At 40.3% G+C, this 17,446-nt stretch overlaps 1 protein-coding gene and 1 long non-coding RNA gene across 2 annotated transcripts in view; both read right to left on the bottom strand.

The window, feature by feature from the left end:
* Positions 1-17,446, bottom strand: part of LOC135297322 (uncharacterized) — a 476,053-nt gene that overhangs the window by 456,541 nt on the left and 2,066 nt on the right. The window contains exons 2-3 of the long non-coding RNA XR_010359348.1: positions 8,561-8,643; positions 3,044-3,349 (exon numbers count right to left, since the gene is read on the bottom strand). This is a non-coding gene — a long non-coding RNA (uncharacterized LOC135297322). The remainder of the gene's footprint in view (positions 1-3,043; positions 3,350-8,560; positions 8,644-17,446) is intronic.
* Positions 12,918-17,077, bottom strand: SULT6B1 (sulfotransferase family 6B member 1). The gene is given in 7 exon segments (XM_064414752.1): positions 12,918-13,048; positions 13,848-14,004; positions 14,288-14,382; positions 15,029-15,154; positions 16,132-16,227; positions 16,464-16,496; positions 16,499-17,077. Coding segments are annotated over 7 exon segments (711 nt in total). The 5' UTR covers positions 16,572-17,077.

Raw genomic sequence — 17,446 nt, 5'->3', positions numbered from 1 at the left:
GCTGTGGACCCATAAGCTGTGACCCATTTTTGCTTGGAGAAGTCACATGGCACAGATGTAAGCACAACTGAGAAGGGCAGTCACTGGTTTTAAGACCTCTGGCAGCATCCACTAAGGTGGCTTGTCCACAGAAGGCTGCCAGCAAGTGAACATATCCTCAAGATATGTTCAAAACATACAGGAAAAAGTGCTGCCAATTACTGGGATCAGGAACGCAGCTTAACAAAGTCACAGGGCCTACTGTGGGTTCTGTGGCTCTTCATCTCAGGGCAATTTTAAAAAAAACCTTAAAAACTGTCACTGTGAACTACCTAGAAATATTGGACTTTAATATGAATCCCTAAACCTTGACTACGATTTAAGAAGAAAAATAGTCCAAATTTAACCTCCTACACCTTTTCACTGTAGCATAAATAGAGGTGTTACTCATTTTATTTGAGTCAGACGTCTCTGAGAGCTCAGTCACATAGTGCACTAATATAGAAGATACACCACCTACTGCATCTTGCTCAGCATTGTACACACAGGGAAACAACTCTGAATTTGAGAGCCTCCTACTGGAAGCACTTCATTGCCTTCAAATTACAGTCCACACTAGAGATAAAGAGAGAGGAGGAAGGCAAGGACTGACACTGCAATCAAAATTAAGTTTGCAGCCTGTCATTAGCACTCTGAGAGTTCATCATAAGCCACAGAATCCATTTAAATGTATATTCATAGGTTTCCCATTTTTAAATGCATAATCAAAACACTTTCTAGTACTCAATACTTCACCTCATGCCAGAAGGCAGGAGTACTTCACAAAGCAATTTGTGGCATTTTGGAGAGGTTTTTTGTGAAGATCAATAAACCCTGGAGTTCAGTTACACAATTTAAAAAGGTCAGCAAGCCTTCTACATTTTTTCAGAAAATGAACTGTTCTTAGGATCTTTATCTTGTTCCAAAAAATGTACCTCACTCCATGCCTGTGACAAAACAAGTTTTTAGTAATCCTTGACATTTGGCAGTACATGCAAAAGCTACATCAAAACTACTTTTGAACCCCAAGAAACAGCTGAGCCTTTAAGCCACAGGTACAGCAAATACTTTTACAAACTTAAAAAGCAATTGCATAAGCAATCTGAAGGGAAGAACCACGCTTACTTGACTCAAGGAAGAATAATTAGAATTCTATCAATTATAGAAAGAAATATAACTAAATCAGAATTTTTTCAGTTCCATATATCTGATTTTTAGCTCAATAAACTGTTCAGGGCAAGACTGAAACTTTTATCAGGATGAATGGTCTTCCATGAGTCTTGTAAATTCCCCAAAACCTAGAGCAACCTGATGCCAGGTGTAACCATGTAGGGGCAATTCCTATAGTTCCAAAAGACAACAAAAAATATCTTCTGAAGATAAACTATGGAAATAGAAGTTTCTGTCACCACAGACATTAAGTCCCATACATTATTAGATTACAAGGAACAAAAAGAAATTTTAAGTACTTTTAAAAAGCTATGCAAGATCTGCAGTAAAAATATCAGTATAAGTCAAACTTGTTTGATGAGTAGCTAATGCAGGAATGAATGAAGGTAGGGCATACATTTTTACCTTTAACTGCAGTTATGCATGTATGAAAAACCTCACAAAGAATGTGAGGCATTTCGTACAGCAGACTGGAGGAAAATGTTTTAGAATAATCCATTTGAGGAAAGAGGAGAGAATGAACCATTTCCTTCTTTTTAGTAACATTTTAGTTTCACCTAAAGGTCTGAGAAGAAGCCCATAGCTGCTGTGCCAAGCACTCTGCCATTGAGGATGTGCCTCACCCTGTCGAACTGGGTTCTTTACCCTCCATTCTCCCTCATTAACATTCTGCACTGCTTCACATGAAGGATGCCTGCACTAAATCATATGTTATTTTACTAACTGTCTCCATGTTTACCAGGTAAGAGAAGTTCTCAGCACTGGCAGAGCAGCTCTCAATCAACTGGTGCCTGAATCTGTATCCTAACTACAAATGTGCTTTTTTAAAGTGAGCACGGTTTAAACTCTGCATGTGCATTTCTCAGCCGGCCACATTAATGAAAACAGGACAAACCAATCCCAGATATAAGGGTATATAAAGCACTGAGCATTTGGACTTTTCCTAATTAGGGATCTGGGGGATTATATTTCAGGTAACATGTAGCCATCACTTCCATCCTGAACTTGTGAGAACAGCTGCAGCCCAAAAGGACAAAAGGGCCTAGAGCAAAGGTGAGAAGGAGAAAAGGCAGTCTCAAGCTTCCAAGGGGCAGTCTGTGCAGCAGTCTCCTGAAGGACTTTGTGGCTCATCCACCTCAGAACAGTCATTTGTCTGGATGGAATATTTTACCACCATTTCAGGTCAAGGAGGTTGGTGGATGAAGGGTGAGGGGGACCACGACTAATGGACCTAACCCAAACAACCTCATAATATAAACATTCTTGTGGTGCAGGGAGAACACCCATCAGGCCTACACAGGACCTGCAACTAAGCCTGTTCTCACATGTTTTCCAAAATAGGGATTGATTTAAACAAGTGTTTTCCTTAAAGCAGGAGCTTAAGCAGTAGAAAAATCAATAGAAGCATTTATCAGGAAAAGACAAAAATCAGTTACTTTTGATTCAAAATTAACACCGTGGAGAAAACTAGGTTAAGAGTGCATCCTTCTGTTCAAGCAGAATTAGAATTTGTAGTGGAAAGTTTTGTAACATAATTGGCTAACTTTTAGCACATCTTTCAACATCAATCTAAAATCTCCCTACAAGTAAAATGTTATCAAATTTTATTAGCAGCTACACACACACACACACAAAAAAAAAAATCAGTAAACTCTACGTTGGAGATAAATGTTATTTGGCTGGTCAATAAACAGTAACTACAGCAGTTTCAGCTTTGTTTGGAGATTAATACAACTGATAATGACAAAAACAAAAAATGTTTTTTAACATATGCTTTTATAAAAACAACAGTAACTACATTAGTACATTATTAGCTTTGAATACATATACAACCTTGAAACAACATGCAACTTACAGTGAGAAGAAGTCTTCTATAGTGTGAACAGACTGGTGAAAAAATGCTGGTAACTCAAACCCCAACTTCTTTACTACATTTTTAACTCACTGATAACTTTTTTTTTTTTTTTTTAATCTTGCCTGCTTTCTCCTTTTCCTCGGCTCCATCCTGTTAATCCCTTCAGTTATCCCTCATGAAGTAACTGGCCCGAGGTGATTAACAAATCCTCAACACCTGCAGGTTACAGGTGCTGGGCTCACCTCTTCAGCAAGCCTTCCCTAGAGGAACACAGGTGAGCAGGGTTTGTGCCGTTGAATAGATTCTCTGGGGAAAAAAAAAACAGAGGGAAAAAATTACACTTCAGAAGCTTAGAAATGACAGATGTTCTCAGATTTCTATGTAATGCTGGCAAATCTTGGAGTACATTTATCTCTTCTGTCCTGAAGAGTTGCAGAGACAGCACAGGCTAGAGAAGACACTGAAAATTAGAGATTAATCCACCCATTCTCTGTCTGGGCACCAGTGGCAAAGTGCCATCAAAAGCAAACAAACCATCTCTTGCCCACAACACAGGAAGGGCATTGACCTGTTAGATGAGTCCAGAGGAGAGCCACCAAGTTCAGATCAGAGGACAGATCACTTTCCCTATGAGGAAAGGCTGAGAGAATTGAGATTGTTCAGCCTGGAGCAGAGAAGGCTTCAGAGTAACCTAGCTGCAGCTTTTCAATCCCTGAAGGAAATTTACAGGAAAGATGGGGCATGACTATTTACGAGAGCATGAAGTGAGAAGACAAGGGGAATGGGTTCAAATTGAAAGAGAGTAGTTTTAGATTAGATAATAATGGAAAAATTGTTTATTGTGAGGGTGATGAGGCACTGGAACAGGTTGCCCGGTGAAGTTTGGATGCACCATCCCTGGCACCATTCAAGGTCGGATTGGATGGGGCTATGAGCAACCAGGTCTTGATGGAAGTGTCACCTGTCCATGGCAGGGGGTTTGGAACTAGATGAGGTTCAAGGTCCTTTCCAACCCAAACATTCAACAATTCTCTGATTTTCCTAGATTCTCTGTGCTGCTTTGGGTGTGTCCACACTGGCACAGGTGCAGAGAGCAGGTAGCACAAGGCAGTCATAAAAGCCATGCTGTGCTTTCTTGCACATACCCAATGGATATTGTCAGACACAGATTAGGATACAAGAGAGGCTAAAAGCTATAGGACAGTTGGACAAAGAGGCCTTACCAGAACTGTACAACTGGGTTGTACAGACTTTTTTAGCAATCCTCGGAAACCTTTTACCACCATTCATCTGTTAGAAATTGCTTTTTTTTTTTTCAAATTTCTCTAGCCTCCTTTCTTTACATTTATTTCCCAGCAGTCCTGTTTCTTTTACTGACATACATGGAAATTATGGAGATGGGGCACTGCTCTCATATCCAGCAAGTGAAAGACAAACAGGCAAAGGAGTCTGCCCAGATGAATGTTACTCTGAGAGCAGAAATTTCTACTTAACCTGAGAATCATATTGTTTTCATGCCTATATGCCCATATATTTTCATTTTCCTATGCCAGAATAAGCAGAAGGACATTTCCCAGTCTCCCTGAGGACCTCTGACCTCATGAGCCTGCCTGACATGCACCCATAGGATTGCTGTCCACACCAGGCACAGCAGCAACAGCAGACACTTCCACTCAAGAAATACAGCACAATGCAGAGTTCAGTGACTAATGAATTACTACTGCAGAGTGCAAGGGACCAGCAAGCTCCTTCCCTCCTCCTCAGGTGTAGTCCCTCAGCTCCCATTCCCCAACAGCACATATGTTGGCCCAGTCAGCCACAGTCGCTCTGTCTTGCCCAACTAATTCTGATTGTGCAATAGTTTCAACAGGAAAGTAGCCTCTTTATAGCACAGAAGCCCACAACTTCTATCTTGTTCTGTCTTGGGAGACACAGGTTTGATTCCTCCATCTGCAGAAGGAATTAAAGTGAGGAGTAATAGCTCACTATAAGGTCATTCCATAAACCCAGGAAGGGGACACTGGCCTCATCACTTTGGTTAAACAAAGAGAGAGGACCAGTCCCTGCTGCTTTTCTGTTTTGTGGGATGGGGAAGACCAAAAAAGGGGATGCATTGATGTCTGACCTCAGGGCATTGAGACGCTGAAGTGCCCTGGGGATCTACCTGAAGGAACCTGAGATTGTATTTTAAGGAAAGCAGTGTAAAGAACAAAAGAACACTTCCAGTATGTCCCTCATATCCTGTAACCACTGCCAGTACCTAGATGTTGTGGTTTATTCTCAGGACCATTGCCTTGAGAGTAGAAGTGATGAAATTACGTACTGGAGAGACTTTGCTGTCCCTCAGGATTTTCCCCGTAATTCAACATCTCTCTCCTGTAATGCTGCAAAAATACAATGTTTTTTAGCTGCACAGAGAAATGGACTGTCACAATACAAATAGTAATCTGACATTTGCAGGGCAGGATCATGCCATGTTTTGCTGAATGGTATTTTCATGGGTCTTTTCATGTACTACTCTTGACTCAACCTGGTAATCAAAGAGAGGGAGCAAAATGAGCACTTACTGACTAAACCAGTGCTGGCCCTCAGCAACCCAACTGTGTTTGCATGGCACAAAAAGCCAGCACAACATTAATTCCCTCCTGTTCCCCTCAACAGAAAGAGACTTGGAGCATTTTCCACTTTACAGGGGAGAGCACTTAAGAGATCAAACTCATCCCCAACAGACTGATGCCAGTGCCACAGCAGCAGCTGATTCTAAGGAGAGTATTTACCTGAGAACAGAATGTAGAACTGTTCTCTTCTTTTATTTAATTCCAGGTAACATTTATGGTCCACAGAAAGAAAAAAATAAGTGGTTTTTTGCTGCAACAATCCCCAACATCCAGCTATGCTTTCCGAAGATAAATATAGGTTAAAACTTCCTCCTCCACTTCAAATCAGTTCCTAAATAGAGCATTAATTGTATGCCACTCTTATGCAAAAATTAGGAAAAGATAGCGCCAAAAATACCAAGCACACATCCCTGTAAGATGGTTCACTCATATTTAAGGGGCAAAAACCAAAACTCAGTTTTACTGAATACATGGACAATTGTTCACAGCATCAGAATTAACATAATTAATATTATAATGGATTTCTTCAAAAGGGAACTTAGTATAATAATTACACAAGGCACTCTAAATGGGAAACAAAGCAAACTACAAATTTCATAGGCTTTTTTATGCAAATACTGTAGCTGTAACTTTCTGAGAGTTCCATTGTCAGCTGAATTGTAGACTTCTGATACTATGAGTAATTGCCTACCCTTTTATTTCTAATAACCTATTATTTATGTGCAATTTCTTTTATCCTTCTAAATTGTATGAACCCATTTAGAGAAACCACCTACATGACAACTTACCAATTATCCTTATAAAATGTTGCATTGCTTTGGATTAGCTACACATATAATTAAATGCCACCTAACTGTTGTGTTCATATAAATTAGCAGAAGTCCATGAACCCCAGAAATATAACACTGCATTTAATTCCAAACAATATTTCTAAAAGAAGTTGATTTATATATAATCACCCCAGAACACAATAAAATTGCACTCAGTTTGGCATTAAAAAGATTAGTGAGTGCAGATATCAATATTTAACATGCAAATAACAAGTGCCATTTTCCAGACCATCCCCAAACAAACTCCTTTGCTCTTCCAGTGCATCAATATTGCAGCCTCTCTCCCACGTACACCCATGAGCAGCTCCATGATGCCGTGCACTTACTCACCCTGTTCACCTCAGCTGACAGTGACATTTGACAAATTGGCTTAGAATTGGCAAGCTAGATTGCTCACACCTATTGCATCCATGCTGTGGCACTCTGCTTTCTTCTGGGTCACACTGCTGAGCACCAGTGTCACTCAGAGGGGCTGGCCCTTGCTGATGTGGACCCTCAGAACTGCAGTAATCATGACTCCCAGAATGGAGCTGACTCCTGCCTGGCTACCTTGCTCATGTCCATGTGCAAACCACCCAGCAAACATTCAGTGTGTTTCTTTTCAAGCTCCTTTTGTCTCTTTGAGCTCACCACAAAACTGCTGTAGCATGTCAGTAGCTCCTGTGCTCGAGACACTATGCCTGGCACTGCCTCAGGGGACAGCAGGGCAGCTGTGGGGTGCAGTGGCACCTGCCAGAGGAGTGATGTGCTGCCAAAAGAGGGTCATACAGGGAGCACGCAGGATTCAGTCCTGAAAGCCTCCACACCTTCTGAAAGACTTTCTGAAAGCTGTACCTCAGCTGTGGATTGTCTTTTCCTCGAATCCTCGATGATTTAATGCTGCACTTTGAACAGTTTTCCTTCTGAAGCAAACTCAGGCTAATTCTGCTATCATTATTTTGGAGGATCTGCCATGCCAGCAAACAGTTTTATATTTACAGCATTTAATAATGATACTAATGATATTCTACTCATTACATAGTCATCTTTCTATATTCTTGCATTTTTCTTCTCTCTTGGTACCCTTGGGCTTCAGGCAAACAATTCATTTGTGGACAAAGCACTTGTATGGCCCTCAAATCATAAACTATTCAAAACATGGACAGTGAAAAAGCCAACACAAGACAGACCTGGAGGGCCTGACCAGAAACTGTCCAGAAACTATGAAATCACCCATGTATAAAATACACAGTCTGTCTCTTGTGCTTCATATTCCTGAGTTAAAAAGGCAAGTCAGGGCACAGGGGCTGGAGAGGCATAAAATGGCCTGCAAAAGCAATTAAGTGCCACAGAGACATTTGGACTTGGTAAGAACAGGAGATTGTTTACAGCCCTGTTTACTCCTGACCATGAATACTGTGTTTTGTGTACAACAAGGAGCTGAGCAAACCCCAGCACTCTGACACATTTGCTGCTCTGCTGAGACTCCGGAGGGCACAGACACTTCCCACTGGCACCATTGTGCAGGTACTTTCCTGAGGCTTTCTGCTCCAAATTATGATCTCCAGCCATATGGGGAACAGACACATCAAACAAATACAGCCTTCAAAGCTGATCTCCCTCTGTACCCTCTTGTTTTTATGTGGTCCTGTTCCCCTACATGCCCCCACACCATGTTTTTTCTCTCTCTGGCAAGAACACAGTCAGGCTTTACTGCTAGAAAAACCCTTAGGAGTTTGGGATTCAGACAGAACAGGGAACCTGCTGTGCTTTTCACCACCAAGAGATCATTGCTCACCCCAGGCAGGCTGGCACCCTCGGTCACTAGGAGGGGAACTGACTCCCTGCTGTGTTTGTCCCAGCTCCAAGAAATAAGCTGCATTTTTCCAACGTGGAGAACAACTTCTCTCACCTTTAAAAGCCAGGCATGCAGCACCAGACAGCCCAGGAAACAAAGCTCCTGCAGCAGGAGAGCCCCAGGGCAGTGGGCTAGGGCAGCCACACAGTTTTCCCACTGCTCCCAAGGCAAGGGGAGAGGGGGTTTCCCACTACAGCCACCTCTCAGCATGGCAAGGGCTCTGTGAACCCACCTGGTGCTGCAGGGACGGAGGAGCATGGAAACCCAGCCCCCATGAGGTCTCACCACATCTGCAGAAGTTGTTCCAAGAGCTGTCTGTGAGAAATAAATGAGAAAGAAGATTATAAGCATTCTATTTTTGGTTGTTTGCTGGTTTGGGTTTTGTTTTTTTTTTTTTTTAACATTTATTGGGATGTATGTCTAATGTCTAAGATCAGTATTTCATTTTTTCCTTTGAACATAAATACATTGCCTATGGATATATCAGAAATACACAATAATGCAACTATGAGTTATTTACCTGCTGGGGCAATGCTAATGAATATTCTAGCAATGAAAATGGCTTCACTGGCTTGTAAAATATAAAACAGCAGAGAGCTCACTAGAGACCCCACAAGCATATGTCAATAAACTTAAATTATTCACAAGTACACAAGCCTCCCAAGATACCAGCTTCCCAGCCCCCTTTCATTTCCTGACTGTTCCTGACTGCCTCACATTTTGAGCAAAGTCAATGACTAATTTTCTGTCTTCCTCAAGCCCATCAAGTTTTTGCAGAAGCCAAATAATCACATGAAAAACATTTAGTTCAGATACAAATTAAATATTTTATTGCCTAATACTTCATATATCAAATTGACATGTATTGAAAAGTGCAATAGCAATACAGGACAACTGCATGTAAGACCATAAATACCTGGACATAAATGCCATTTTACAGAGAGCTCTAGCAAGAGCTCAGACACAGCACTGATGCAGTGTGCTCTCATTCAGAATGTTGCTGCTCTTTGTTTCTCTCCTCCACATCAACCCTGACAATATTAACATCTGTAACAATCACTAACCACTCTCATTTTGACACTTCCAGTGTCAAAGTGCCAAGCTCTGCAGGGTGTTACAAGTAAAACAGAAGGTCCTAAGCCCCACCAAAGGTCTTTTAGACAAAATTCAGATTAATGTTTGGATTTTAACAAAAAAAAAAAAAAAAAAAAAAAAAAACCACCCAAAAAACAACACATACAACACATTAGAATACAAGTCCAGACATCTGCTGTCATAAAAAGATTGTGATTGTTGTCTTTTGTTTGTATTTTGTATTTGTGTCCCTCTTCATTATAAATACATTTGGCACCCTTTATAACAGCCTATCAAAATTATTTGATGTTGCTGTGGATGTCATATGAGCCCTGTGCTTTTACGGCTTTTCTATTGTAATTCAACATTAATTATCTTTCTAATTAATGTGCTGCATAAAGCTGCAATATTAAATGCTCACATTTTACAAAAGAGAAAACTGAGCTCAGCTCTGTCTGCTTTAATCCCATTTTACTTTTTATTATAATTCAATACCAGAATTCTTCTCCTTCTTGGCTGAGTTATTGACACCCTGAAAACACACAAGGGAACTATCTTCTGCATAGAAAAGGTATATTTATTATCTTCTTTTCCAAGAGAAGACATCCAATTTCTTTTTCAATACCATTTAGATATACTTTCCTGCCTTATGATCATTACTGAATAGCTCATAAGGAAAACTGAGGTAACAGAAGTACTAATAGGACAGTATTTAGCAGTAGACATCCTAATTGTAGACATCATAAATATCTACAACTGCTGGAAAAGCAGATTACAAATACAGAAAGAAGGTGATACCAAAACTGTGGTCAAAGAATTGAAAATACCCTCTTATTTAGAAGCTGAATGATCCAACACATTCCTTAAATGTTGTGTGTGAAAAATACCATTAAAAGTTTTACTGCTGAGTACCATAATTAAAAAAACATAAAAGCTAAAATATATAGAGAGCATAACATATAGAAATGAAAAATACATATACAAAATTGCTTCCTGTATTAATGATGGAAAGAATATATAGTGAGTTTCCACAATGAGGAACTTGATTTTACTGCTTGTTTGGTTTAGCTGCTGTCAGTAGATGCAATCTTTGTGAGCTACTGGACTTGACCTGGTGGATAATACCATCTCAAAACACCTCACAGTTCTTTTTCATCCTGAATATGCTAAAGTGCTTGAGGAAGGTATAAATTCTCCCTTTCTCCAGTGGCATTAGGTCCAGCTTTCTTCCTTGTTATCCCACCTCGTCATTTTTAACAGAACCAAACCTGTAACACACAGAAAGCTGCAGAAAAAAAAATTGTGAGTGTGAGCTGACCCTCATACTCACAAATCTCATATTCCTTCTTTAATGTCCATCACTAGCTGGCAATTACTGATTATGTGAATATGCTCTGGGAAGAATGTGCAGATCAGACAGATGGAACTTTAGAACATCACTTATGAAATATTCCCCAGATAGCTAAACAGCCTCATTCTAAATAGCATTGCTGGTGAAAAGGTCTATTTTTCAGAATATGTTTAAGAGCAGCCTATTTAGCATCTTGAGACAGGATTTCCTCTTGACCTGTTTTGGAATACTTCACTGAACTTAAAGTGCACAGGCTAGCTGTTACTGATCTATCAGTAATTCAGACAACCTATTTTAACAGGAAGTAGTGCTCCTGCTTCCACACCATCCTTGACCAAAGCCTTTTGAACTGACTTTTACTAATTGCTTAGCAATGATCTTGACCTACTGCTGCAGGTACAGCTGAGGCAGATAGCCATGGAATGCTGCTGCTTTTTCCAGTGCCTATGTAAAGGTTATAGGGAACTTCAGATTTATTTAAGATAGCTTTAGAAACATTTGTTTGGTATTAACCCACTTCATTTTGATACAGCTCAATTTTGTGATTTCTGTTTAGCTCTTCCATCCTTGCTGGTACCTGACTTTTGGTTTACTTGTTTTAAATGACCATTATTACAGATGTTAATTTTGAAAGAAAATTCACAGCTGCATTGATCCTCTCTTCCCCCCATGTGAATGCCAGTCTTCAGGACACTGTCATCCTTTAGGCTTGTCAGCCTAAAGGACCAACAGCTGGAGTGTTTTGCACCATCAATGAGCTGTACACAGGTGACAATGCTGCCAACATGGCTAGAACAGGAGAAGAAATGTAAAGAGCAGTATGTTAGGAAAGAGAGGCAAACGAGATTTTGTGGAGACCTGAACACAAAATGACAAAATGTTCCCAACTATGCACTGAAGTCAAGCTGTCTTAATCACTCTCCTGTCACTGGCAGTTTTAGAAGAGTATTCTCATTAGCATTGAATGGTTGGGAGTTTGTTGTGTTTACCATCAGCCAACAAAGTGTGCAGCAGATGCTCTCACAGAGTTCATTTGTATCAACACCTCAAGTATCCAACACTTGAGTTTTCTCTCTGGCCAAGGCACATCTACCACCAGCAATTATTTATCAGACAGAAATTGAAAAACTATGAGAAAGAAGACTGTAACCTTCCCTGCTGGCTAAATTAGCAACTGTGTGCCCATTATCTGCATAGTCTTTCTCTGAGCACTTTTTCCCTTGGATTCCTTTTCTTCAGAGATAAAGAAATGTCTCTGGTGAGAAAAACAACCAGCTGCCAAAGACTGGTGCTTAACCAGCCTCTCAAGTGAAAAAACTGCATCCTAAAAAGACACCCTTTTGTGAGGCTGTTCAGTGTTATACCATCTTGTGCACATGGGTCTTCAGGCTCCACCAAAGCACAGTCATTCTGTTCTGGACAGCAACAGCTCAAAGCTCTCTGAGAGATACCCAGGAAAAATCCACATCCTGACTCTGAGATCATATGTACTACTCTTAAGCATAAAGTAAGCCAAGAAAAACCAGGTAAACACAGATAACCCAGGCAAAGGCTCCATTTCCAGTGATCTCAAACTATCAAAGGAAAGAAAAACAATATTGCTGAAAGGGAGAGAAAATCTTCACTACTGTGATCCTTTACTTTTTTCTTCCATTGATCAGCATACAGAAAGGAGCAAAACACAACTACAAGACTTTCTGCAACTTCATTTTACACTATGAACCTAGAAATTAAAATTACATATGAATCTCGTTAACTTAGAAATTAAGAATCAAAATAGCACTTCAGATTGCTTTAAAACACCTCTTGGAAAACCACTTCCAATCTACTGAATATATTTCCAATTATTTCAGCAGGTTTAATTACTGCATATATGTTCCACACAGGATTCTACCAGAAACAAGAGATCAAAGCTAAAAATCACTATTAAAAACATGGGAGGACAGTGTTTTACAGGCTGTTTAAGAGAGCCCAATAACCTTCAATGATACTAAGTGCTCAAGCAAGGACTGCTTGTGTAAATTAAGTCAGCAAAAACATGTTTGCAAATTGCATGGATATTCAAAATTTTTAAACTGGATGTTGTCCTGGTTTCTGTTTTATTTCCTCGAAGTGAATTAAAAACAGCCTGAACATTATTGGGTTTTTTGTCTGTAAAGGAGGTTCAGGCCTTGCAATACACATCATATTTAAACTTCACTCCCAGCTTAGCTACTACTAAGCTCGCTGTGAATTTGGCAGCCAATTTCTGGTTCTGAGCTGCAGCAAAAACATTTTTCCAGTGTCCAAAACCACCTTGAATAGAAAGAAGAGGAAATAATTATCCTTGACTCTAACAACCAAAGAGTATAATTTAAAACAAAAGACTAACTTTTCTCTCTTACCATATTTCAAAATATTTTTTTCCTGTAAGAAAAAATATCTGGCAGAAGAATATTTGCTTTATGTTTGGTGTCTTCAATGGAACTCAAACATAAAGCAGCCATGGGAAGTTACTGGTCTGCCTTCATAGCTCTGGCATATACCTTGTACAGCTGCACAAGACTAGAAAAGGTGGCCAGCAGCTGTGACACCAATGCAGAAAGCTCAAAAGTGTGGCTTTTAACTGCAATAGCTTTGTTTGTTGCAGCCAGACACAAGATTGCAGTCTACCTTTAATCTAGATTTTGGAGAGCTCACAGTTAGGGGTTGTCTGAGGTTCTAGCTTGATCCATGGCTAAAAAACACTGTGGATCAATCTGTGGAGCATCTGGATTCTGTGAATTGACTGTGGTCCATAGGTAATCCTGAGCGTTTTTTAGAAAACCCAAGAAGAAAGATCTGTAGAGGCACTCAGACTACTGGCTATCCCCAGTACTCACAGAAGCCAAGATAAAACTCTTCTTTTTCTAGCTGGTGCTTAGTGCATACCACAGTGGAGGTATGGTACTGGCCCTTGGGGTGAAATCAATTGAGATTCCTGAAGCACAATCAGTGTCTCTTAAACAACACCCAGCCTTGAAAATTACACATAAATATTAACCATCTATTGATCCAAATTCCTGTCTGCCCAAGACAAAGAGCTACTGCTCTGGCAAAATACAAACAGATTTACCTTTATGGAAAAGACTCAAGCCAACAGCACCATGAGTCTCCTGAGCTTTAACACTCACTGGTTGGAAAGTTTGCCTTCCAGCAATGGTCTGGATCTGCTCAGCTGTTGGTGAGAAGCCAAACAATGCAGCTATCTGCTTTACACTGCCAGTCAGGTTCTGAAAGCAGTACAGTGAAAGCGAGATGTGCAACATGCTTCCTCTAAAAAAGGGAGTCACCCACTTGGGATGCGCATTGCCATCATCTACGAATTTCATTCACTGTTTTCTGTGTTGCATTTCTGTTTTCTGGAGCTCCTTCTGTATAGCCAGACTCAACTTGTCACTAAAATCAACTGGATTTTGCTTTTTCAGAAACCTGTACCATTTCTTCTTAATTTCAGCAGATTTCAAGGAATGGCCTCAGATGTGTTTTGGCTGTCAGTAACAGCATCTGCTGCACCCCTTTCAGGTCTTCATATATTCTGACCATAGTATTCTTATCTTCAATGTGCTTGTTCCAGGTGACTGCAGGATCAAAACAGGATTCCCAGCTGACTGTAAAGACGAGGGAAAAAAAGCATTGGTGTGATCTTCCTTTCTAACTGGGTACTTTTTTTCTGTTCAACTGAAAAATTGCCTTCTGTTGCCTGTTAGTTTCATCAATGCAGACAAAAAGAACAGCCTGTCCTTTCCGTGGTACTGTGTGTACAGGAGAATGACAGAGGCTTCCTCTGAGTTTCTGTAGGTAAACAGTTTGCACACATAAACATTTATCTCACTGTGTGCTTCCCTTCTGTAACTATATTGTCCTGTAAAGATCTTTTAATAGACAAAGCATGACACCTAAAATATGGGTGGTTAATGAGGTATTTGGCCTAGTACGAGAAACACTAAAGAAACAAACTGCCATTTCATTAACACTTTGCAGCATTTTCTCCTACACTAAGTGGCAGAATGTTGACCCAATGCCATTGTCCAGCTGCCATGCAATTCCCTCACCCTTTGCTGGAAGAACAAACATCCAGAAGCAAGGCATCTTTTGGACATTCTCCCCTTCTGGCATTCAGCTGCCTCCTTTACTGTGACATACGGCCATCAGGAAATTAATTATGGCACAGCTGTTTTCCCACTGGCCCCATTCAGTTGTTTTTAAAATATTTTTTCTGTTGCTTTTTCAGCTACAATTAGTATCAGTAAAAACACAGATCTATCATGAATCCCAAGGAGAACTCATCCCTGGAGCTGTAACTGGGGACATTTTGCATTCCATTGTTATGGAAATGGAAAAATGAAACAGCTGTATCTTTAGGGTTTTGAAACAACACTACTATGTGGAGTGGGAGAAAGAGGTCACAATTTTAAATCACTCATCTACCATGGCAAACAAAGTGAGAGTATAACCAAACATTTTGCAACCAATAACATACTGGGAGCTATAAAATATTTTATTAACAAAGGCGTGTAGAACAAAATTGTAACATAATCATAATAAAGACCTTATCACCACTTCTAAGGTTTGTTTATGAAGCAACTGTAGAGAGACATAACTGGAAAGACTGTAATATTGTCATTGAATACTATCCCATAACTACCTGGGAAATATCAAGGAACCATTTGCCAACCTCCTGTCAGGAAAAGCTCCTTTAGAAAACCACTGCTCTTACAATCATCTCCCATTTTTCAATAATTTTCTTGAAATCCTTAAGAGACTGTAATTCCCAGAGAAGCACAAACACTTCTGAAAACACATTATACAAATTAACTCTTTTTGCCAGATACATTTTATTTTTTTCCTACCTCATGCAGGAAAAAATAACAATAATACATGGAAAAAATCTCTACCACTTCACTAATTATTCGTTTCCTCTCTGGTGCATCTTGGAAGTGCTAAGTATCTGCCACTGCTCAGTGACCAAGTACCAGAAACACTCAAGTTTTAATCTCATGAGTCTTTGCAAGGAGACACCTAATGTCCCAGAAATACTGCTGCCACATTCATTCCCATTATGACTGTGCACAGAAAAGAGTTGCATTAAAAAGGAAATTGTGACACTCCAGCAATTTCACAGCACTGCAACAGCTCTACCTATGTCCCTGCTTATGTCAACTCCAACACCCCTGAGGCTACTGTAAATTGTAGGGGGTGCTAAGAGAACCCAAGTATCATGAGACTCCCATTGTCTCCAAGTTGTTTTCCCTCAGTGCCACCTGCTTGGGTGCAAAAAAAGGATACGGCCCCAGAATAAGTCTTGCACACTGATATTGTCAGAGAGATGAGGCTTATTCTTGGGAAAATAAAAAAACCCACTGTACCTTTTTCCTTGAAAATAGACTTGGGTAGGTGATTATAATTCAGATGTGTTATCAAAATCCTTAGAAATGGAATCTATTTTATCCTCTTCAGAGTTAAACTGGAACAGAAGAGAAAACATGTTTTTTACACAGGTGCAGCAATGATTTGTGAGAGCTTCCTGTGTGAAAGAACCCCTAATCAGAAGGTATTAGTCATCCAAAATTATCTCCTTTCCTATCTCAGGAGAAATAGGCTTAGTTGCTGCATGACTTCATTTTAATAACTTTTGTGCAGGAGAGAAAAAACAGTTTTAACTGGTTTGACAATTTCTTTTCAGTAAAATGATATTTACCTGGATCTCCACATTTAATAAAATTAATTCTGTGCTTACATGTATACTCTGAACAGTTGTAAACATCAAATCATTTAAAATCTAGATAAGCCATTTCATACCTGCACCAAGAAAACCAGAGAACAAAATAAAACATGTCTGAAGTTTAAGTAAGATGTCAGTCTTCTCATTACAAAGGTTAATTCAGTATAATTAAATGACAACACCAAAGCACTCAAATGATTATAAATAAAGTAATGTTTTCCATTAATGTGATCCTCATCAGCTTTGTAACTGTGACCTTCCTGAATCACTTCTGGTGGCAAAACTGATTCAACATTGCACTTACTATTTTTTAAATATATTCATAACATTGTTAGTGGTAGAAAATGATGGGAGCTTTCCTGACTTTTACAGAGAGACATATAGGAAGATTCTGGGTAGGAGAAGGAAGGAAGTAGCAAGAAACTCCACTCATTCTCTTGAGGGAAGTGAGGGCCTCTCTTTGCTGCCCTGGGTCAAGGGCAAAGCAGAGTCACCTATTCAGTGTCACTGCCAGTGCATGTCCTCAGCTGTGCCTGTAGCTGTGTCATAAAGCACATGCCAGAACAACTGCAAGAAAAGCTGTTCTCCCAGACCCCTGCATTCCTCTCCACCCCTGACCCTTTGGAAGGCATCTTGCAGTAAAGCCTCCCCCATGTTGCATCCCGTTCCAGCATGAGCCTGTGGCCAGTTCCTGGAGCTACACCCCAAGCCAGCTTCCCTAAGGTTTCCATGGCTCCCATTTGCCCCACTGCTGCTCTGCCAACTGCCAGCATCCTGCCCATGTCCTTGTTGGGAAGTGCTTAGAAGGCTTCCCACGGAGCCCTCCACGGTGGAGCTGTGGAGTTGGCATTTTCATTTCTGCCTGGTGGTACTACGGCTAGGTGGGTCCAAGTGCCACATCAAGGGGCAAGAGGGAGCCCAGCAATTTCTAGTTTCAGACTGGGGCAGGT

Source organism: Passer domesticus, chromosome 3 (assembly GCF_036417665.1).
Source record: "Passer domesticus isolate bPasDom1 chromosome 3, bPasDom1.hap1, whole genome shotgun sequence".
NCBI lineage: Eukaryota > Metazoa > Chordata > Aves > Passeriformes > Passeridae > Passer > Passer domesticus.
The sequence above is the reverse complement of the archived record's forward strand: the minus strand, read 5'-3'. Positions and strand labels throughout refer to the sequence as shown.